A 22,354-nucleotide genomic window follows, 5' to 3' on the forward strand; every position below is an offset into this window, starting at 1 on the left:
TCTGGGAAGGGCTGCTGTGGCCCTGCCCAAGGGCTGGGAGTGGGCGCCGGCACCCTGATCGGCAGAGCCCTGGTCCCATCAGACGGCCACACACCTCGGCAGGCCACCGGCACGAGGAAAGTCACCGCAGTGCCTCTGCCTCCCGGGGCTCTCGGCGTTCCCGTGCCCGGGACCCGTCCTCTAGGGGGCCCTGCTCCTCTGAAGGCTTCCACCACCCACCCTTCTCACAGGACTCGGAGCCAGCGGGTCTCGGGGCTCTTAGCTCCTGGGGTCACAGAGGATGGCGGAGGGCCCGCAGGAAGGGGCGGGATTTGTGAACTTCAGAACGAGGAGCTGGCTTCTGGTAAGACCTCAGGTGAAAACAAATGAGGTCACGGAAGTTTTCCACGAGTGTTTAGAAGCCCAGCACCTTGAACTGTCCTGGAGGGAAAGGTGAGGTGTGGTTTCAAATCTCAGCAGGTAGCGTTGCTCTCAGGAGTTCCTGTCTCGCTAGTGTTCCCTGCTCCCCCAAAGCCAACAACAGGAGGTAAGGCCAGTGTCTGCAGGTGCCCGGCCCTGCTCCCAGCTCTGTGCCTGAGTCACCGAGTCTCTCTGATCCCTGGCCAGTGCTCCGGGCAGCGACCCTGGCTCGGGAGGATCGGTCTCTGGATAGAGAGAGAAAACATCGAAGCCCCATGAGCTGGTTGCCCTCAGCACAACCCCTGATAATGACGACCGAGGGGGACCTGCTAGGTTTGTCAGACCTCACACCCATGGTCACGAACCCAATGGCAGCGGTGGCCAGCTCCATTTCCAGATGAGCAAGCTGAGGCTCTGCGGGAGCTCACACCTGCCCCTAGGTGGCAGAGCTGGTCCTTACCTTGGCAATCTGAGGCCCATCTCTTCCCGCCTGCAGGCGCTGTCGATGGGGCGTGCCTGGCAGTGTGGAGAGGCCTGGGCCTATGGTGGGCTGAGCACCCTTTCTGTCCCCGCCCCCCACGCCTCCTGCAGGGGAGCCTCCTGGGAGAGGGGAGCTCTGGCCCTCCTCATCCTGTAGACCGGAGCCCAACAGTCCCACCACAGCCCATCTTCATCTCCAAAATGTCCTTCTGAACATGCAGAGCCCCGAGACCAGGACTGTGGGCAGGAGTGGGGTGGGAGCAGACCCAGCTGTTCTGAGACAGGCAAACTGCTTCCTGCTCCTGACCCTCCACAGCAGCTTCCTCCAGCCGCCAGCCCGGGACAGGACGGTTCCTGTTTTCTGTGACCCAGGCAGGGGGCCAAGGAAGTGTGTGCTGTGCCCCGCGTCTCCAGGAGCCAGGCTGGCCTCTCAGGACAGGACCGAGCCCACGCGGGGCTCCTCGTCGGTGGGTCAGAGACCCTCCTTCTGTCTTCTTTCAGGCAAGCGGATAACGAGGGACACCAGCCCACGGCAGAGGCCCCTGTGCCCAAGTCAGAAAGAGGAAGGTGGCCTACATTTCTCTCCCAGCTGTGAGGGCAGAAACGGCCCCAACCCCACCCTGGGGCTGCCCACAGTCAGGCTGCAGGATTAGCAAAGCCGCAGCCAGCTCCAGCCTTCCCCCAGCGGCCTCACACTGGCCTGGGCCGTCCACTGGTTCCACTTTGCCGCCCAGGCCCCAGCTCCCACTGTCGGCAGTACATGTCTCTCCTGCTCCCGAAGGGGGAGTTTCATTGTGCGGATGGTGAGGCCACTGGCCCAGCACAAAACACTTCAGTGTCTCCAGGCCTGACATGACCCAGGACTTCCCACACACCCGTGCAGAACACGGACGCCGGCAGCTGTCTTCAAACACTGGCCGTCGGGGATCCCAGTAGTGCCTCGAAGTTCACACACACACACACACACACACACACACACACACACTCCATTCTGATCCCACGCAGCTGTGTCTACTAAGCCCAATCCGTTGTGAGAAGCAGAGTCAGGGAAGGGGCCCCCAGCTTTGCCACCAGGTGGAGGAGGCTCACCGAGATGTCTCTTTATATCAGAGCAGACCCAGCATGTACTGTCGGTGAAGCAGAGAGGGATGGACTGTGAGCTCACTCTGGAATCTTCTGTGGCTCCCTGCTCCTGGCGGCAGGGATCATCCCAGCTGGCCTTCCCCTCTCCGGCCTGGGCCAGCCCTGTCGTCGGGCGCAGCACAGGCATGGCCACCAGAGGGCGCCGTCGCCCCTCTGAACTCACCACAGAGCTTTCCCGCCCGCTCGGGCTAGGGCTGCGACCTCAGGACTTGGCTGGGGGCCAGAAGGGAGGCAGGTCTGAAGACATTTTCAGTCTAGCAGGTGAGGAAGGTGGACCCTGAGGCCAATATACAACAGAGGGCAGCCTGGCCCTGCCAGGGACACAGACGGCAGGACACCTAGACCGTTCAGGGACCTATCGCCCTGAGAACACAGCTGCGGGTGGCAGACCCTGCAGACCCTAAAATCGCCTCTAGTGCCTTCGCTTGAGGAAGGCTGGGGACTTCTCCCTTCTTTCCCCCCATTCACGCCTCCTGAGCTCAGGGTAGCCATTGGGCCTGTGGGTGGCATTTATTGAGTGTCTGCTGTATACCAGGGGTGGGGGTAGGGGTGAGGGGCAGAGCGAGGCAGGCTGGGGCGTGCTGGCTGCCCCCTGCTACCCGGCTGTTGTGGGGCCCCGGCAGAAGTTTCGGTTGTAGAAGTGGCGGTTGTCCCTGGTCAGGGCCATGCCCAGCTGGGCCCAGAAGGTGCTCTGGCCGCTGGGCTGTTGGGGCCAGAGGAGGACGCTCCGGCGGCAGAGGTGCTGGCGGAGTCGCACGTAGCGGGAGCGGCGCACGTTGGGCCTCAGGATCACCAGCACCACCACGTCCTTGCGGTCTTCCAGCAGGCGCTGTTGGGCCAGCAGGAAGCTGGACCGCAGGAGGCCGCTGACCCGGTCCGTGTGGGCCAGCACGAACAGCGTCTTGCGGCTGCTGTAGACCGAGGCCCACAGGTTCTCGAAGAGCGTCTTGCCGGGGACCCAGTCCCGCTCCTCCAGGCACAGGTGCAGCGCCCGGCGCCCGCGACGCTCCTCCAGCTGCACGCGCAGCTCGTTGTACACCCAGTCGGCCACCGCGCTGTGCGACTTGTCGAAGACCACGAAGGCATCGTAGAGCAGGGCATCCTTGCCCCGCCGGCGCCCCCGCCGGGACAGCCAGGCCAGGCCCAGGTAGAAGCAGTACCAGAGGTCCCAGCCACAGAGGTGCTGCAGCAGGGGCAGGGCCAGGCCCAGGGCCAGAGCCAGCAGCGAGAGGCTGAAGCAGTCCCAGGAGAGGGCCTCGTCCAGGCACAGGCGCAGGTCCTGTGCGAAGATGCTGCGGCCCTGCAGCTGGCGCGGACTGCCGCACTTCACCTGGCTGGACAGCCCGGGCACGGCGCTCTGCACCTCCAGCAGGAAGTCCAGGAAGTCCGCCCCGCAGGCGCAGTGCAGGGGGTTGGCGCTCACGTCCAGGACTGTCAGGTTGACCGGGATGGAGCCGAACCAGGAGCGCTCCACTGTCTTGAGGGCGTTGCCACTGAGGTTGAGCTCTTGCAGCCCTACGGCCTGAGCGAAGAAGCCCGGGGCCACGAAGCTGATGTGGTTGCGGCTGAAGTCCAGCCTCTGCAGCCGCGTGCCGACAGGGAGGCTGCCGTTGGTCAGCGCCTTCAGCTGGTTCCCCGCCAGGTCCAGGGTTTCCAGGTTGGGCAGGAGCGTCAGGCTGCTCCAGTTGAAGAAGGCCAAGTAGTTGTGCTGGAGACGAAGCAGCCGCAGGCTCTTGGGGAGGTTGCCCAGGGTGTGCGGCAGGAGGGCGTGCAGGTGGTTCTGCGACAGGTCCAGTCTGACCAGCTGTCTCAGGCCTTGGAAGAAGTGGAGGTAGAGGTCTCCTTCGTTCCACATGCGGTTCAGGGCATTGCCGCTGAAGTCCAGGGCCCACAGCGAGGCGCTGCTGAGCCTCGGGGACACGCGGCTGTGGATGGAGTTGTGCGCCAGGCTGAGGTAGCGCAGGTTGCGCAGCCGCGCCACGAAGCTGAGGTTGTGGCCCACGCCCTGCATGCTGAACGGCTGGCTGTTGTAGCTGAGGTCCAGGGCCTGCAGCTGTGGCAGCTCCGTGAATGAGTGCCCGTGGTACAGGTCCAGCTTGTTGTAGGACAGGTCGAGCACCTGCAGGCTGGTCAGTGGCACAAACTGGGAGCCGTTGACCGCCTGCGAGATGCAGTTGTGGCTCAGGCGTAGGCACTGGAGGCGGGACAGCCCAGAGAACATCTCTTGGTGGATGGTCACCAGGTTGTTCCGGGACAGATCCAAGGTGAAGTTGAAGGCCTTGCAGCTTGGCATGAAGTCCTCAGAGCTGGGGGTGTCCTGGAGGCCTGGTGCTAGAGGGCCGGGGGGCAGCCGGACCTCCTCCTCAGCATCCACCTCCGCCGCGGAGGCCATCGACCCCAAGGACCCACTGATGCGGTTGTTGGACAGGTCCACATGGCACAGGCTGGGGAAGGCCTGGAAGATGCTGAGCTGGGCCTGGTTGATGAAGTTCATCTGGAGGCTCAGCTGCTGCAGCCTAGGTAGTTGGGTCAGCGAGTGGAGAGTGTTCTCGCTGAGCTCCCGGAAGAAGATGCCAGTCATGTCCAGCTGCTGTAAGTTCAACAGGCTCTCGAAGGACTTGGCCAGGACCAGGTGGGCGTAGGACACCCCCTTGTGGTAATTGAAAGACAGGTTGAGCTTGCGCAGCTTCTTCAGGCCCTGGAAGGCCAGGGTGGACGTGATGCACTCAGACAGGAAGTTCTCGCTCAGGTCGAGCACTGACAGGTTGCTCAGGCCGTGGAACCATCCAGTGTCCAGTTCGTAGAGTGAGCTGTCCTTCAGCACCAGCCCTTCCAGGTGGCTCAGGTGGCTGAAGGTGTCGGAGTGAAGCTTGGGGAAACCCTTGGGGCACTCCACACAGGGGTTGCGGGCGTGGTCACACCTGCGGCAGTTTCCACCCACGTCAAGCACACGCAGAGCCGTGAGGTTGGCCAGGTCTGCAGGCTCCAGGGAGACAATGCGGTTATAGGACAGCAGCAGGTTCTGCAGGCTGGGGGGCAGGTTTCGGGGCACCATCGTGAGGTTGTTGTATTTGAGCGACAGGTGGGTGAGGTTCCTCAGGCCCAGGAGGGCGCCCGGGGCCACCTGCACGGCTCGGCCGCAGGGATTCTCATAGTAGCAGTTGCCATCCATGTACAGGTGGCTCAAGGCATGCAGGCCCCAGAAGCTGGTGGGGTCGATCACCAGGATGTTGGTGCGGCTCAGAGACAGGTACCTGAGGGAGTGGGGCAGGGCGGGCACGGTCGTGATGTTGTTGTAGCTCAGGTTCAGTTCCTCCAGGGTGGGCACGGCCAGGAAGGTGTTGGGCTCGATGGTCATGTGGCAGGCCCAGTGCATGATGCTGAGGCTGCTCGGCGGGCAGTTCCACTTGAGGTCCAGAGTCTGCAGGCTGGACAGGTGGGCAAAGTCGAAGTTGTGAAGGTGGCGGATGCGGTTGCAGCGCAAGGACAGGCTGGTGATGTTGCCACGGGGCTCAGATGCTAAGAAGTGGGGCACGGATGTCAGGAACAGCCACTCACAGTTGACTCGGGTGCTGTTCTGAAGCTCGCAGGGCAGGAAGGCGGGCAGGGCGCCCTGGGCCAGGGCCACGCCCAGCACCTCGGCCTGCAGCAGGAGACACAGGGGGAGCAGGGCACCACGGCAGGGGCCCTGGGGGTGGGGGCCATGAGTGTGCAGCCCCAGCTGTACCGCCTCGGCCCTCGTCATGGAGTCCCCCCTCCAGCCCTCCCCAGGTAGGCTCCTGCCTCTCTGCCCAGCCCCCATCCCAACTCCAAGGCTCCTGGGGAACCTGGGCTTGGTTCGCAGACCCAGCCTTTGGCTCAGAACAGCTTCTGAAACCTGGAACCCAGACTCATGATCTAGAGCCTCCGCTCAATCAAACCCCAGCTGGACAAGAGAGCCAGCAGGTGGTCCACGGGCCCAGGGGCTCCCCCATTCCTCCTCCCTCCCTCAGGCCATTGCTCTTCTCTCCTGAGTCCCGAGGCCCCTCTGCCCTCCACCAGCTCCCCGGCCCCTCCCTCCGCCTTTGGCCAAGACCCAGGCAGGAATGAGGGTCTCTTCCTGGGGTACGGGCTGGGTACCACCCTGGGCCCTGGCAAGGGTGGGCACTGCCCAGCTCTTTTCCCCTCTGCCCAAGAGCGCTGGGCCGTCCATGGTCAGAATGGGTCAGAGGGGGGTGAGCAGCAAAGGGTCAGACAGAGCCCAGGCCTAGGTGCCCAGCTTTGCCTTCACCCCTGGGCACCTAGAGCCAGCCTCAGCCTCCTCATCCACGCAGGGGGGCTGCCTGCTCGGAGCGGGGCTTCTGCTCTGGCTTCAGGGTTCAGGGAGTGTCCTCGGGGCCGTGTGAGTTGTGGCCCTTTCCATTGTGGTCCGCAGCTGCCAAGCCCACTTTCTCCCCAGTCCCCAGGCTGTCCCCTCCCCGGCGGGCCAAGGGCTGCTGTCCTACCATGACAAGGAGTGGGGACTTCTCCAGAGGGTCTTGCTTGGTATGCTGTCCCTTCCCGCTGTGATGCTGGGAACAGAGGAAGTGAGAATTTCACAAGCTCGTAGCCCCCTCCCTGCCTAAGGCAGCAGGGGTGGGGGTGAGGGGTGCAATGAGTCAGAGGCCATTTGCATAGACAGATGGCAGACAGGAGGGCCCCCTGGCTCCTTCCGCTTTCACTCCCCTCCCTGTTACCCCCAGCCTGCCCTGACCAGCCACACTGCCCCCTGGGGCTCGCACCTGTCTTCCTGGAATTCTGGGGGACAGGAAGGCCAGAGCCCAGGGGCAGTGCCGGACCTCGGCGGGCATGCTGACACCCTGCCAGGGCCATGTCCTCTGTGACTCCCTGCCTGCCCCAGAGCTCTGCGGGGCCGGTGTAGCCATGAAGGGGGAGCCCTGGCCTCATCCCGCTGCACCCGCCTCCCCCACGGCCTGCCACTTCCTCTGGAGCAGGGCCTCCTCTTCTGCATCCCCAGATTCCTGGTGCCAAGTCCAGCGCCAACCCCGAGCTGGGCCAGCGGGGTCTCCTGACTCACCCTCCCCAGCCGGCTCCTCCCACACTCCTCAGGCCCAAAGCCTCAGGGGGACCCAAGCCCCTCAGCAAGTCGGGCTCCACTTCCGGATCTGCCCAGCGTCTGCCCGTTGCCCACGATCCTCACCTCCACCAGCCTGGTCTGAGCCACCATGCTTTCTGCCTAGACCAACGCACCTCCTCACGGCCGGCCTGCTTCGCCTCATGCCCACAGCCTGCTCACATCTGGCCGGGTCACGTTAGGTCCCTCCCCTGCTCGGACCCCTCCGCGGCCCTTTCTGGAGTCAAAAAAATGGCCAACGAGGCCCCATGGGATCTGCCCTCCCAGTGCCTCCGTGACCAGTCTCCAGCCACACTGGCCTCCTGCGGTGGCTTGGACACACCTGTCCCCTCTCCCACCCCAGGACCTTTGAACATACAGTTCCCGCTGCCTGGAAGCTCTTCTCTCAGGCACTCCCAAGTGGCCTCTAGCGCCTCCCTGATGTCTGTGCTCACACCCTTGAGGCCTTCCCTGACTTGTGTAACTTTCTCACCCTGGGCCTCGACGCCTCAGCCCCTTCTCTGGCTGTTTTTCTTCCTTTTCTTTTTATTTTTCTTTATTGATTTTAGCGAGAGAGGGAGAGGAAGAGCGACAGAAACATCGATGAGAGAGAACATTGACTGGCCACCTCCCACTGGGGATCGGGCCCACAACCTGGGCATGTGTCCTGACCAGGAATTGACCGATAACCTCTTGGTGCATGGGTCGACGCTCAACCACGGAGCCGCACTGGCCAGGCGACTGGCTGTTTTTGTCATAAGTGTTTACCAACGAACACACCATATCCTGGCTTTTTCATTGTCTATTAAATGTTGTCTTATTGTCCTGCTGAAAGATCAACTTTTGAAAAAAATTTTCACCCGAGGATATTTCTTTTTCTGTTTATCTTCAGATTAAGTTTGAGGGAGGGAGAGAGGAACATTGGTGTGAGACACATCCGCTGGTTGCCTCCCGCACGACCTGACCAGGGCCGGGGACGAACCACAATGGAGGTACATGCCCTTGACCGGAATCGAACCCACGACTCATTGGTCCGCAGACTGATGCTTTAACCGCTGAGCCAAACTGGCCAGGGCTGGAATGTCAACTTTTTGAGGGCCAGGATCTTGTCTATATCTCCAAGGCCCAGCCCAGTGCCCAGCACGTGGTGGGTGCTCAGTATTTGTTGAATCCATGACTGTCCGGCACTCAGCTCTGGGCAGGCGTCTCTGAGTGACAATGAACGAACGAGCAGAGAGGGCTTCTGCTGGGAGGCAGGGCTGCACAGCGGGGTGGGTGTCACCACAGGCAGGCTCCAAGCTGCCAGGCGTCTGGCTGGCTCATGGGCCCCAGGGGTCGAGCAGCATGGGGGCACCAGCACAGTCTTTCTGCCCACCTGGGAACCAGTGTTTGGAGCGAGCCAGGACTGACCTCCTTCTCTGGGTCCAGCTCTCTTCCCTGCAATTCCAGGGTCTTTAGTAGGGCCCGCGAAAGGCCCCAGGGACAGGACACGGGCCTGAGCCCTAGCCCAGGATATGCTCCCAGGAGGACAGAAGCTGGACCCTCACTGACCCTGCATGTCCTTACCTTGCATACCTCCTGCCGAGTCCCTGGGATCCCAGACCCTCCCCGTCTCCAGAAGTCACGCTGCCTGCCTTGGGGCTGACACGGTGCGCGGGATGGAGCTGCGCCAATGGGAGTCTGCGTGCACACTCGGCACATTCCGAGATCGCAGATGTCCAGACCGCCGGCCACCCCGCAGCCCAGAGGCCGGGACGCCGCGGGGCAGAGTGCCCAGGGAGACCTCGTCCACTCCAAGCTGCGCATGTTCTTTCACAAAGGACTCGGTAGGTGGAGTAAAGGTTCCAGGAGGGGTCTCCTGCACCAGCAGGGAGGGGAAGTGACTAGAGTCAGAAACATCCTTTGTAAGACAGGCGGAGGGGATGTGGCCACAGCAGAGGAAGTAGGACCAGAATCTGAACCAGAGGCTGTGCTTCTGGCCTTGCTGATGGAGGAATGGGGCCTCCAGCCCCTGGAGGAGGGGGGGCATGACTTCTCCCGAGGGAACCGCCCCTGCCAATGCGCAGGTGTTAGCCCGTGAGACTCACTCCAGACTTAAAGTAACTGTAAGAAAACACATTTGTGTTGCTTAAAGCCAGTAAGTCTGGGGAACCTGGAGAGCCATGGGAAACCCACACCCCCAGATCCCTGTGCCACAGTGGAGTTGGCTCCCCCGGGCCAAGCTCCCGCCAGCAAGGGGACCTGTCAGGCTGTGCCCTGGCACCCACACAGGCAGACTCTCCCCGACACCTGCTGAGTGGGGAAGAGGCAGTTACATCCACAGGGGCTCCCAATGCCCAGGACCAGAGGTGCTCCTTGAGCCAGACTCGGGTGTTGATTTAAAAATATTTTATTCTTTAAAAAATACAGCATTCAACCATCTCGTCCTGCAGTGGCCCCCTACCCCAGCCCTGAGTGAGCCCACCCCTTGTGGCCCAAGGCTTCTGGGCTGTGCTGGGTCCCTAGTCTCAGTTTGCTTGGGGGCCAAGTTCATGCCAGGCCCCGGAGACAGCCAAGCAGGGTCCCCAGACACTCTGGGCACACGGGTAAGAGGCAGGGGGAGCAATGGGGGGAAGGGCACAAATGCCAGCCCAGTGGCCCCCAGAAGCCGAGAGGGATCCGCACCAGCCCTCCGGCCCCACAAGGAGACCCTGCCCGGAGCCCCGGCTAGGAAGGAGGGCGGCGATGGGGAGTGGCGAGGCGGGCACCCACAGTCCACACGCCAGCACGACTCGGGTCCCACCTCCTTAGCTGTCGTCCCCGTTCTCGCCGGGGCCACGGATGAGGCGCTTGTGGCCCCGCTTGCCCCCGGGGCCCTTGGGCTTGGCGAAGGCCTGCTTGAAGGCCTGCTGCTTGGGGTGCACCTCGTCGTACAAGAACTCGGCGGTCAGCTCCGCCCCGTCACCGATCTCCATCTGGGTGGGTGGGGCGAGACTGTCACCCCTGCTCCTGGGGCACCCCGCCTGGGGATGTCTCCTCCCAGACCCCCACCTGGGACGGCACCTCCAGGAGCACAGGTCCTAGTGCCTGTCGCCCCGCACACCTCGGTAACCCCTGCTTCCACACCTGGGGACAGGAGGCCTGGGAGCGAGGGCCTGTCCGGGCCATGGGTCAGTGGGGCAGCTGCACAGTGCATGCTCCCCTTGGGCCTGTTTCCCCACCCGTGCCCACCTTCTTGGCGATCTCCAGCTGGAAGTCCTGCTCCACGGAGTCGAGGAGACGGCTCTTGCAGCTGGAGTAGAGCATGCGCTCCTTGATGCTGCACTTGTACCCCGGCATGGAGTAGATGAACACTGCGGGGAAGAGGGGGCGGGGGTGAGTGTGCAGCTGGAGTAGAGCATGCGCTCCTTGATGCTGCACTTGTACCCCGGCATGGAGTAGATGAACACTGCGGGGACGGGGAGGGGGGTGAGTGGGCAGCTGGAGTAGAGCATGCGCTCCTTGATGCTGCACCTGTACCCGGCATGGAGTAGATGAACACTGCGGGGAGGGGGGGCGGGGTGAGTGGGCAGCTGGAGCAGAGCATGCGCTCCTTGATGCTGCACCTGTACCCGGCATGGAGTAGATGAACACTGCGGGGACGGGGAGGGGGGTGAGTGGGCAGCTGGAGTAGAGCATGCGCTCCTTGATGCTGCACCTGTACCCGGCATGGAGTAGATGAACACTGCGGGGACGGGGAGGGGGGTGAGTGGGCAGCTGGAGTAGAGCATGCGCTCCTTGATGCTGCACCTGTACCCGGCATGGAGTAGATGAACACTGCGGGGATGGGGAGGGGGGTGAGTGGGCAGCTGGAGTAGAGCATGCGCTCCTTGATGCTGCACCTGTACCCGGCATGGAGTAGATGAACACTGCGGGGACGGGGAGGGGGGTGAGTGGGCAGCTGGAGTAGAGCATGCGCTCCTTGATGCTGCACCTGTACCCGGCATGGAGTAGATGAACACTGCGGGGACGGGGGGCGGGGGTGAGTGGGCAGCTGGAGTAGAGCATGCGCTCCTTGATGCTGCACCTGTACCCGGCATGGAGTAGATGAACACTGCGGGGACAGGGGGCGGGGGTGAGTGGGCAGCTGGAGTAGAGCATGCGCTCCTTGATGCTGCACTTGTACCCGGCATGGAGTAGATGAACACTGCGGGGACGGGGGGCGGGGGTGAGTGGGCAGCTGGAGCAGAGCATGCGCTCCTTGATGCTGCACTTGTACCCGGCATGGAGTAGATGAACACTGCGGGGACAGGGGTGAGTGGGCAGCCCCCGCCGCGGGCCAGCCTGCTCCGCCCACCCGGCCTGGGCCCGCTGTGGCACTGACCCACGGACTCCAGCGGGTCGCCCTCGTGGGTGTGCTTGTAGAGGAAGAAGTGGTAGCGGGCGGCCTCTCGGGGCACCCGCGAGGGCAGGTGGGCCACGTCCGTGGGCTCGGTGTGCACCAGCTCGATCGTCTCCCGCTCCAGGTCCAGCTTCTGCCGAGGGGCAGTGGGACAGGAAGGCACAGATGAGGGAGGGCCCAGGCCCACCCACCAAACAAGAGTTCCCGAGGTGGTGGGTGGGCTGGCAGGCAGGAGCTCCCTCTGCCAGGACGCCCCTCTCCAGTGGCCCCCGTCCCGGCCTGAACTTGGCCCCTTTGAAAACTCTCCTAGCAAAGGCTCCACCCAGGGCTGTGGACAGGAAGTGGGAAGGGCCTTGACCTTGGGCCAGCCCATCCCCAGAAGAGGCCTCTTGGGGCACCGTCTTAGGAGGAACCATTCTGTTGGGGGGGGGGCCTGAACTGCTGGATCAGAGGGCCCTGCCTGGGGACAGGGTGGTCAGGGGGCTGCAGGAGAGTCTGGGACAGGAAGGGGCTCAGGGCTGAGGGGTCAGCGGACCAGGGGTGAGTATGTGTACGCAGTGTGGTGGGCAGGAGGACGGACAGTGTGCACAGGTGTCCCTGCACACGAGCAGGGACAAGGCAGGGGGACAGAGTGCACCCACGACACATAGCAGCTGCACCCAAAATGGACACAGGTCCAGGGACAGGAGTGGCGGCAGGCCAGTGCGCAGGTGCGCTGCGGTGGACGGGCCAGGGGCGTGGTGTCCGTCTTCACGCGCAGGTGTGAGCAGGCGGGTGGGGGCGCGGCGCCTGGCGGGGGCCTGGGCAGGGCGCACACCCACCAGCTGGATGTAGTTGATGGCCTTGCGCTTGAGCTGCTGCAGTGCCCGCTGGGCCTCTGGCTGCAGGGGGAAGGCGAGGCCCTGCAGCGTCTGGTGCTTGCTCTCCACGCTGATCTCTGTCTTCACCTGGGTGCAGGTGCACAGTGAGCGACTGCAGCCCCCCAGGGAGCACGGCCTGACATCGCCTGGAGGGCCCCGGGGCCCACCCCGCAGGCGCCCCTACCTCGTTGATACGGATCTGCTGAAGCTCTCTCTCGGCCGAGGTCAGCGGGGCGGGAGCAGCACAGGACGACAGGTGCTTCTGGTACCCAGCCAAGGAGAGATCGTCCTGGCCAGTGGATGCAGAGGCATAAAGGGGCCCCTGGCGGGCTGCCAGAAGCCCACGGAGCACCCCACCTGCAGCCCCTGGGCTCTCTCAGCCCTCCCCACTCATCCCCAAGCCCGGTGCCCACTTGCTCTGTGACCCTGAGCCCCATCTCATCCTCTGTGATCCAGGCTCGGAGGTCCTGGCCTGGGGCACTACCTTCACGGTCCCGAAGAGCTCGTCCTTGACGTGGCCGCCTCCAAACTCCTTCTTCACCGTGGCCCGGGTGGCTGCGTACAGCATCTTCAGCCGCACCTGAATGGCAGGGGTCAAACTGTGAGTCCCCCCCAGGCAGGGCTGTCTCTCCAGCAGGCAGGAGCCTCTGGGTGGGGGCCGGTCACCCCCTGTGCCCACCCATCCCGCGGAGGCAGCTCGGACAGCAGGGAAAGCCCTCACCCACCCAACCTCTGGCTCCCGGAACCAGGCTGAGGCGGCCAGGAGGGCTGCAGGCCACCCGAGGGCCTTGTCCCTGACTCTCCAGGGCAGGACCTGATGTCTCTCCCCGCGACTCCCCAGGGCTGAGCCTTGTCTTGACCAGGCCAGCTCCCCTTCCCTCGAGCCTGGGACCAGGCAGGGCCTAGGACTCACGGGGGAGCTGTCGGGCGACCAGGCGAGGAAAAGCCACTCGAAGCCCTGGGCATTCTTCGAGTCCAGACGGTACAGCAGGTAGCAGGGCTGCTGGGCACCCAGCAGTGGCAGCACAGCCGCGTCATAGTCCTGGTCCCAGCTGCCCACGGGCTCCCGTGCCGCGCCCAGCACGAGCTGCTCTGAGGGGAGAGGCCGGGTGAGCCCAGGCACTGCTGTGTCCACACCCACCACGCGGCCACCCGCCCACCTCCCCTGGAGCCCCCAAGGCCCCGGAGGACGAGGCTATGGGACTGAAGCAGTGAGTGAGTGAGTGAATGAGTGAGTGAATGAGTGGATGAGTGAGTGAGTGAGGGAGGGAGGGAGTGAGTGAGTGAGTGAGTGAATGAGTGAGTAATGAGTGAGTGAGTGAATGAGTGAGTGAGGGAATGAGAGTAATGAGTGAGTGAATGAGTGAGTGAGTAATGAGTGAGTGAGTGAATGAGTGAGTGAATGAGTGAGTAATGAGTGAGTGAGTGAATGAGTGAGTGAGTGAGTGAGGGAGGGAGTGAGTGAGTGAATGAGTGAGTGAATGAGTAAGTGAATGAGTGAGTGAATGAGTAAGTGAATGAGTGAGTGAATGAGTAAGTGAATGAGTGAGTGAATGAGTAAGTGAATGAGTGAGTGAATGAGTGAGTGAGTGAATGAGTAATGAGTGAGTGGATGAGTGAGTGAGTGAGTGAGTGAATGAGTGAGTGAGTGAGTGAGTGAATGAGGGAATGAATGACACAGCTGCCCGCCAGAGACAGCCGCCAGACTGCCCACAGATGACCCGAAACACAACCACAGGGAGACACGGGGATATGTGCTCACAGCCACCAACAATCGGCCCCTCTCGGACACTCACCCACTACCCCACCGTGCCACCTCCTGCTCCCCTCCTCCCCTCAGCCCAGGGCACCCACACAACCCCCGGCCCGGCCTTCTCAGAACAAATGTGCTCAGCAGCGGGCTCCCAGCTGCAGGTCACGGGGACCTACAGGAGCAAGTGTGCGGGAAAGAGGGAGACGGGGCCCCCACCAAACACCATGCAAGCAGGGACCCTGCTGCCCCCCGCCAGCTGTGGCCCTGCCCAAGAAGTAACACATCAGGAGCAGCACCTCTCAACGCCTGGGGCCACAGGCTTGCCACCCCTGGCTGGTGCACAGGCCCAGGATGGAGGGAAAAGGGGGGCAAGGTCCTGGTACCTAACCACTGGGACCTCCAGATGGGGACAAGGGACCCAACATGCCAGGCCTCACAACTCAGCCGCCTCTCTGGAGCCTTGGCCTCCTGCCCTGCCCTCCCTGACTCAGATGGGGTCAGGGTCGGGAACCAGCAGTCACAGGCCGAGCTGGCCCCAACAGCGCCGCCAACGCTGTTCACCTTGCTGCCCACGTGCTCAGACGTGGACGTTTTACGTAAGAAGTAGAATTCATAGTTTCTTTCTTTTTTTTTTTATCATCCTCACCCGAGGACATTTTTCCATTTTAGTTCAGGTAGAGTGGGAGGGAGAGGGAGGAACAGAGAGAGAGAGAAACATCGACGTGAAAGGGACACATCGAGTGGCTGCCACCCACACAACCCAACCAGGGCCGGGGACAAACCGCAACCGAGGTACGTGCCCTTAGCGGGAACCGAACCCGGGTCTCTCCGGACCACAGGCCGATGCTCTAACCGCTGAGCCAAACAAGCCAGGGCAGAATTCGTAGTTTCTGTAGAAAAACCAAGACCTGGGCCACACTCAGTTGCAGATGGGCAGTGGTCACTGTCAGGGGCCTGGACCCTCCCGGCACTCCCAGCTGTCCCAACAACCGTAGGCCGAACTGAGCCGGGTGAGAGCCCACCTCGAGAGTCCTCTGCTCAGTATCTTAGGGACGTCCTGTCTGGGCAGACCCTGCACTGAGCCGATTCAACGTATGAGAGCCATCTGGGCACAAGCCCGTCCGGGGAGCCCTTGAAGGGCCCAGAACTGCATGGCTGAAGGGCCGGCCCACCCCCAGGCCCAGAGCGGTACCCTCATCTCCAGGGACAGCCCCTCAGCACAGAAGAATGGGGGAGGGGCCTCCACCTGGCCCCACAAGCTTTGATCTACTCCTCTCTCCCTCAAACCCTCCCAGCCCCTTCCGAGGCCGGCCAAGCCTAGAATCCCCCATCCACATCTCGGCGAGCTGCAGGCAGTCCTCCCCACTCTCTGAGGGCAGGCCTGCTCCTCCTCAGGACTCCCCCTGGCCAGCAGCCAAGCTGGCGGAGGCGGGGCAGGGCCAGGCCTAATTTATTCCCTGCTCCCCCCTTCCCACCCCATCCCTACACAGCCTCTGGGCGGGGTGCTGGCAGGGGTCCAGGGCTAGGCCCTCCCCGCTACCCCCTCAGCTCCAGTCCCCTGCTCTGTGTAACAGGGGCAAGGATCACGCCCCCTCCGGTGCTCTCCTACAAGGCACCCCCGTTCCCAGATGGGGAAACTGAGGCCCTGAGTGGGCTGGAAGCCAACATCCCCCCACTTCCCAGAGAAGCAGCTGGGTCCCGCACCCAGCCTACGTCCCACCTCGTAGGGGCAAGGGGCACTCACCGTCTTCGATGACGACTTTGATGAGCCGGACAGAGCCAGCCCGGGCCTTGGCAAAGAATTCCTTCAGCTCCTCGGTGGCTACAAGAACAAGGAACATGGTGAGGATGAGCGGGCGGGGCAAGCAGCGCGGCAGGGACACGCTCAGGCCTGCTCTGTCCTGCGGGGTCTGGTGGCGGAGCCGGGAGCCGGGTTAAATACAGCCCCCCATGTGACTGGGAACCTGAGATGGCCGCCGAACATAAGCTCCCAAATTTAGCCAGCTGAGGTGGCAGGCGAGTGGCCTGCTGGCTGGAGTAGCTCTGGTGACAGGGCATCAGGGATGGGACACCCGTCCAAGGATGGGTGGGCTCTGGGCGGGCCAGGCCAGTCGGAGGAAGGCCCGGTGCTGAGCTGGACTGGGCCACACTCAGTACTGTCACAACCACAGACAGAAACACATGAACATTCTGCCCATTAACACACATTGCGTGTGCATGTATGCACACACACATGCACACATGTATGTGGCAACAAACAGGTACACAGCCCAGCATGTGTGAACGCAGCACATCAACACGTGCTGGTAACAGAGCAGCAGCACTGCAAACGCCCTCGTCCACGTGCACATGCTCGGCTGGTCTAACACAAACAGATGCGCACACGCAGACACGTGCACACCCAGCCGCAGCGCCCAGGGCACGAACACACGCACGAAGAGCAAACGCAGAGCTTGGCGAAGACGTTTGCGGGCAGGTGTGTACAAAGTACACACAGATGCACACAGGCAGGCATTCAGGAACACAGCCCTGCGGGGACAAGCTCCCACCGCCAGGCAGTTGGGAAAGCTTCATGGAGGAGGAAGTGACTCAGGAACTCTCCAAAACAGACCCTTCCTTGGTGCTTGGGCCACAGAGCTGGAAGGTGACAGCCAATGACTGAGGACCCCAGTGCAGAAGTGAGGATCATGGTCAGAGCCCGGGAGCCATGGGAAGTCACAGAGGCACTGTGGTTCAGGGAGAAAGCAAGGTCCAAGTGGACAAGGGCCCGACTTGGTCTCTGGATACGCAGGGCCAGCCAGCATGACCTTGACCTTCCTAGGTGTCAGGAAAGTTCTGCAGAACACCGCTGGAGAACTGAGGTCAGAGAATATTTATAGGACCCGCAGTTCGGGGGCGGGGGGGCCTTTAGGAAACAAATTCTGGTCCTGTCCTCAGGTGCCCCTCATGCAAGTGACCGGAGCCTGAGACCTCGGCTGTGTACCACCCTCCAAGGCCACTGGATGGGCAGGGTCCCAGATGAGCCCACAGGCCCTCGGCACTCAGCAGACTGCCCACTGGGCCAGCAGAACTACCCACCTGCAGAGCCCCAGCAGGTCCCTGAAGCCCTGGCCTCTGGGGCACCACCTTTCCCACAGCTGTGTGTGACCTCCGACCTCCCTTAACCTCAAACTCCCCAAGTGCAGGGGGCTGCGGTGAGGAGCGAATGGGAGAAAGCGCTCCCTGTAACAGGCTGCTACTAACAACATGCTGACTTTATTACTGTAAGGACAGCAGGGCAGGTGTGCAGAGCTGCTCCTACCTGCTCAGACCTTCGGGCCCGAAGGCCAAGAAGCTCTCCCAGAGAGGCTGACACATCCCTTCTAGTATTACCAGGACAATGACACCCCAGAAGGGGAAGAGACAACCCCCATGCCTCCCAGCCACCATCAATAATCCAGAGGCCAGGCCTGGGACACCTGAGCCTCTTATCATCAAAGATTCATGCCCCCTGCCCCACCCCTGCTGCCTTGCCCACCCCCCATCCCTTGAGCTCAGGTTACAGGTCCCTCCCCTGCCCTGCTCTGAGGTCAGCAGATTCACACCTATGGCCAGGATAGGCTGGCACCTGGGTGTCCAGGGCAGTCTCTCCTCCCACCTGCCCAGGCAGAAATGAGTGCATGGCTCACAGGCAGGGGGGCTGCCTCGCCGTTTGGAAGTGAGAGGCTGAAGTAGGGCCCTGACCACAGCAGGAACCTAACTTCCCATCCCCTCTCAGGTGGAGGCAGCAATGAGAACGCAAAAGGGAAGGAAGGGACTTCAATCAGCTGTTCCCTCCTAAGGGCTGAGTCCTGACGCAGGCCCTCCAGCTCCTCCTGGACACAGGCTGGCCCACCTGGTGGGAGGCTGGCCCTGACCCAGGCTCAGGCCTTCTCTGGTCCTGTGGGGCGGGGCCAGGGAAACCCTCTCAAGGCAGTCTGGCCACCTAGTGGCCACAACCACAGGCCAAGATCCAGGCGGTCAGGCCGGTCGATGGTGGCGCTGGGTGGAGATCCCGGTGTGGTGGAAGAGTGGCTGATGGCCAAACCACCGGTTCTCTGAGCAGGCAGTCTGGACCTTCTGCACAGCCAGGCAGCCTTCCCAGGCCAGTGGAGGGGGACACTGAGGATACTTGGCTCCTGGCCACTGCTTCTCTCCCAATCTGTCCAAGGAAAAAACTGAGGCCTTTGGGGGAAGGGGGTGATGCTCTGGTTTGGAGAAGCTTGGGGTTGGGGGGTGCTGGCCTGGAGTTTCTAGGGCTAGGACCCTTCCCCATAAACCCCATATTCGGACCCTCTTCTATGTTCCCAACCTGGAACTGGAACCTTCCAACTCTGGCTGGGGCAGACTCAGATCAGAGAGGAAAATGGGGGGGGGGGTCTGAGGTCAAGGGCACTCTCCCCATCCCACTCTGAGGGCCCTGTCCCAGGTTTCCCCAGCCTAGCTTGCAGGAGTGTGTGAGGGTTCTGGGAGGAGCCTCCTCAAACAGACACAAACCCATACAAGCCATACACAGACACATCCAGTACATGCATCCATGGTAACAAATGTACACCCAGATGCACCCAAATTGTGCACACAGACACCCACAGACGTGTGCAGAGTCGCGAAACACTTATGTGTAAAATGGTTCCGTGTTACTGTATCCTTTCAATCAGCCACTAGTGCATGTGCACCCAGAGGAGCACACACTGGCTGTACACACAAGACAAGTGCACATGCGTGCACACTTTCCCAGATGTGCACATCCGGGTACACCCACCCCCCAAAAGGAACAAAAATCCATAGATGGGCACACACAGTCACATCCACCCCCGGATGGGCACACCGAACACAGAAACTTCCGCCCAGCTGTATACTTCCAGGTACACCCACTCCCAACTAGGCACAGTTAGTGCCCCCTCCCGCGAGATGTGCCCACCCCAGGCGCCCGCGGCAGCAGAGAGAACAGGAAGCTTCTCGGACTGGTGCCGGGGAGGACGCAGGAGCCGAGAGCCGCGGAGGGGGTGCAGCGGCGGGTGGAGACCCTCTGCCCCCTGCCCGCCCGCCCGCATCCGCCCTCACCGTGGATGCCCGTTTGGTGCGCCATGGCTCCGTGCCCCGCTCCGCCCGCGCCCTCGGAGCCCTCGGCTTGGCCCCGGCCCGGCTCCGCTGGCTTGGACTCGCAGGAGGAGGAGGATGTGGCGGGGGCCGCCCAGCCGCGCGCAGCTTCCCGGGCGGTGCCGCAGGACCCGCCCCCGGCACGCCCCGCCCCCACGGGCGCGGCCGGGAGGGGGCGGGACTTGGGGCCGCGCGTGCGCACAGAGCGCCCCTTGTTCCGGGTGGGCGTCGGGCCGGGCGCTGGGGGCGTGCTGCGCGCCTGCGCGTGCCTGTGTGTGGCGGAGGGGTCCGCTCTCTGCGTGCGCGTCTGTGCGCCCCGGGCCGGCGGGGTTGGCAAGCAGGGAGGCGCACACGCACCGCGAGCTGGGGACGGGAAGGGGCTCCGTGTGTGTGAGGCCCCTTCCGCTGGAGATCTTTCCCGAGCGCCTGCAGCGGGCCCCGCGCTCGGGGCGCCGGCAGAGTGAGGGGCCTCCCGGGAGAAGCGCGGTTAGAGTGGAGACCTGGAGGTCGACCGTGCACCAAGGGGTCCCTGGTTGGCTCCTGGTCAGCGCGCATGCCCGGGGGGGGGGCGTGCAGGGGGCGGCCAGTTGATGTTCACTCTCGTGGATCTTTTCTCTCCCCCTGTCCCTTCTTCTCTCTAAAATCAATAAAGAAAAACAACATAATGTATCTTCCAGGTCACTTGACCGAGTCAGGGACGAGCACAGGGACCTTCATGGGTCTGAGCTTCACATCAGGACCCTTTAAGTTTCCAGGGACTGAAACAGGTGCCAGCCCAAAAGGAAGGTATTGGCTTACCTAACTAGAAAGTCCAGGAGTAAAGGCTTCAGGTGTGGCTGGATCTAGTCGTCTCCTCCCCCTGGGTGGGCTTTGTTTCTCAGGAACGCCCCTCCCTCAGGGCAGCCCCAGAAAATCCGAGCCCAAATCCCCACACCCAATAACTTCAGCAGTTACCAAAAGCAGTTTTTCATTTCTTTCTCCAGTAGTTTTTAGAAAAAGCCCCAGGACTGATCTGGCAGTGCAGAGCCCATCGCTAATGCCATCACTGTCGGGGGAGGAGAGATAAAGGCTCTGACCCGGTCAAGTGCCTTCCCCCAAGCTGGGGAAGGCGAGTGGAGCCTTTGAACTGAGTGGGGTGAGATGAAGATCAAGGTGCTGCTCCCAGAACAAGGATTAAAGGGCAAAATTTAGACACCCAGACGTGTCCTCTCTATCATCCAAGGAAAACCAAATAGCTCCCTTTCCCTTCCCCACCCCTCCGGCACCCCGCCCTCTACTCTTACTACACACTGGCATTTGCTGTGAACGTCTTTATCTCTGTGAAGGCACAATCCCATCACTATACCCGGGCCCATCAGAGCGCTAGTGGTGAGTGAAACTGCTGGGCGTGTTAGGGGGAGAGCAAATGACCAGACAGAGGTGTGCTCAGTGCCTGCCCGCTCAGGGGGCAGGGCAGCAAGCCCACCTGCCACTTCTCCAGTCTGGGCTGGCAGGAACCCGACCCACCTGTGGGAGGAAGGTGCCCTGGCTGCCCCTCAGCCACAGAATCTGGAGTCTCCCTTTCACTGAGGCTGGTAGGCCCGTACATGTGCATTTGGAAGGGGTTCCTAGGTGCTGCTGCTGCTCTGGAACCAAATTTAAATGTTCTTCCTTTTTATTAATTGATTTGAGAGAGAGAGAGAAACATCGATTTGTTGTTCCACTTACTTAGACACTCATTGGGTGATTCTTGGATGTGCCCTGACGGGGACTAAAACCACAACCTTGGCGTGTCGGGGGCGATGCTCTAACCAGCGGAGCTACCAGGCCAGGGCGGGAACCACATTTTGAGAAGGAGCTTTCGGGCCATCAAGGACAGCATTTTCCGAGAGTGTCCAAAGCTGGGGGCAGCTGCTCAGCACCAGAGGGTTCAGGGGAGGGTCCCTGGAACCGCCTAGATCAGCCTGATTTGCAAATTTGATGAAAGCACCCTTGGAGGTGAGCCTTGCTGTGACGCACCCCCAAGAATGTGGCTCTCTAACGTGTGTCCTCTGGCCACGCCTCCCACCCCCTGGAGAGACTGACTCAGGCCGTCTGGGAGTCGGTCAGCAATCATGCCAGGGGGTTCCTTTCTGAAAAAGATAGGCAGAAAGAGGTGTGTCCTCAGGGATTGGCCTCACCTGATTATAGGGGCTGAGACGTCCAGGCCAGTGAGCCAGGACAAGGGGAACAGGGAAACTGAGTCAGAGTGAACAAACGGACAGCAGTTTACAGCAGACACAGAAGCTCCCCGCCCTAGAGATGACATCTGGGCCTCAGTTGTACTCTGGCTCCAGGCCCTCCAGGTTACACCAGGACCAGCTGCAATGACTAAAGACTCCCAGCCCTGACACTGACCAATCAGTGAAGACCATGACGAATGTCCTGCTAAGACCCTCCCCTGAGACCTCCTCTCTGATTCTGTTTACCAGAGAGCAAACCTCGAGACAAAGGACCGGCATGCACTCTCCGCTCCGGGAGCAGCCCCCACAGTTCCTTCCCCCCCATCCCTCACAGGCGCATCTCCTAACCCTCAAGGACCCCAGGAGGCTTGCAACCAGGGGAACAGTGGGCGGTGGCACCTGGTCCCGGGCTAACCTCTGAACCTATTCCCAAGGACCCTGTTTCTTTGACGTCCCAGAGTGCTGAGGCCGTCCTGGGTCCTGGTTTCACTGTACACAGCTTTAGTAAACATTCCCTTGTAATCACCTGGGCTTGTGAACTGTCTGTCTGCACGAAGTCAAGAATCCATACACTACCAGTGGCCCTAGGCAGACCCACCGAGGGCCAAGTCCCCTTTCCAGTGACACTATGATTGCTGTTAGCAGGAGGCTCAGGGAAGTGTGGGGTGGTTCCAGTCCAAGGCCAAAGTCCTGAGAACCAGGAGTGCCCATGTCTCAGGGCAGGAGCCCGGGAGTCCCAGCTCAGCAGAGAGCAAAGCTGCCCTCTGCTTTTCTGCGGATGGGAGGGTGCCTGCCCGCATTGCTGGGAACCCCGGTTTACTCAGCCTGGAGCAGGGAGGACCTGGTGGGAAGGGGCCGGTGGCCAGGCACACTTTCCAGTGGGAAGCTCCAGAGACGGGGCTCAGCCAGCTTCTCGGATGGAACAGGAGATTCTTACCCAAGTGTGAG

The 22,354-nt window shown here is 62.0% G+C and overlaps 1 protein-coding gene across 2 annotated transcripts; it reads right to left on the reverse strand.

The window, feature by feature from the left end:
* Positions 1–2,603: 2,603 nt before the first annotated feature.
* On the reverse strand, positions 2,604–19,332 carry LOC118633316 (twinfilin-2). Of its 2 annotated transcripts, none has more exons than XM_036267128.1 (9): positions 19,170–19,268; positions 15,832–15,909; positions 13,248–13,426; positions 12,819–12,914; positions 12,519–12,623; positions 12,296–12,421; positions 11,457–11,607; positions 10,325–10,446; positions 2,604–5,710 (listed from the first exon to the last, which is right to left on the reverse strand). In XM_036267128.1, the coding sequence occupies exons 1-9, from the start codon at positions 19,192–19,194 to the stop codon at positions 2,618–2,620; spliced, it is 3,975 nt and encodes a 1,324-aa protein (XP_036123021.1). In that variant the 5' UTR covers positions 19,195–19,268; the 3' UTR covers positions 2,604–2,617. The 2 variants fall into 2 exon arrangements, with proteins under 2 accessions (XP_036123021.1, XP_036123022.1); XM_036267129.1 differs by lacking the exon at positions 2,604–5,710 and adding an exon at positions 9,488–10,068 and having other exon boundaries at positions 19,170–19,332.
* Between the last annotated feature and the right edge of the window lie 3,022 nt (positions 19,333–22,354).

The sequence above is a fragment of the Molossus molossus genome, unplaced genomic scaffold, assembly GCF_014108415.1.
Source record: "Molossus molossus isolate mMolMol1 unplaced genomic scaffold, mMolMol1.p scaffold_m16_p_18, whole genome shotgun sequence".
NCBI lineage: Eukaryota > Metazoa > Chordata > Mammalia > Chiroptera > Molossidae > Molossus > Molossus molossus.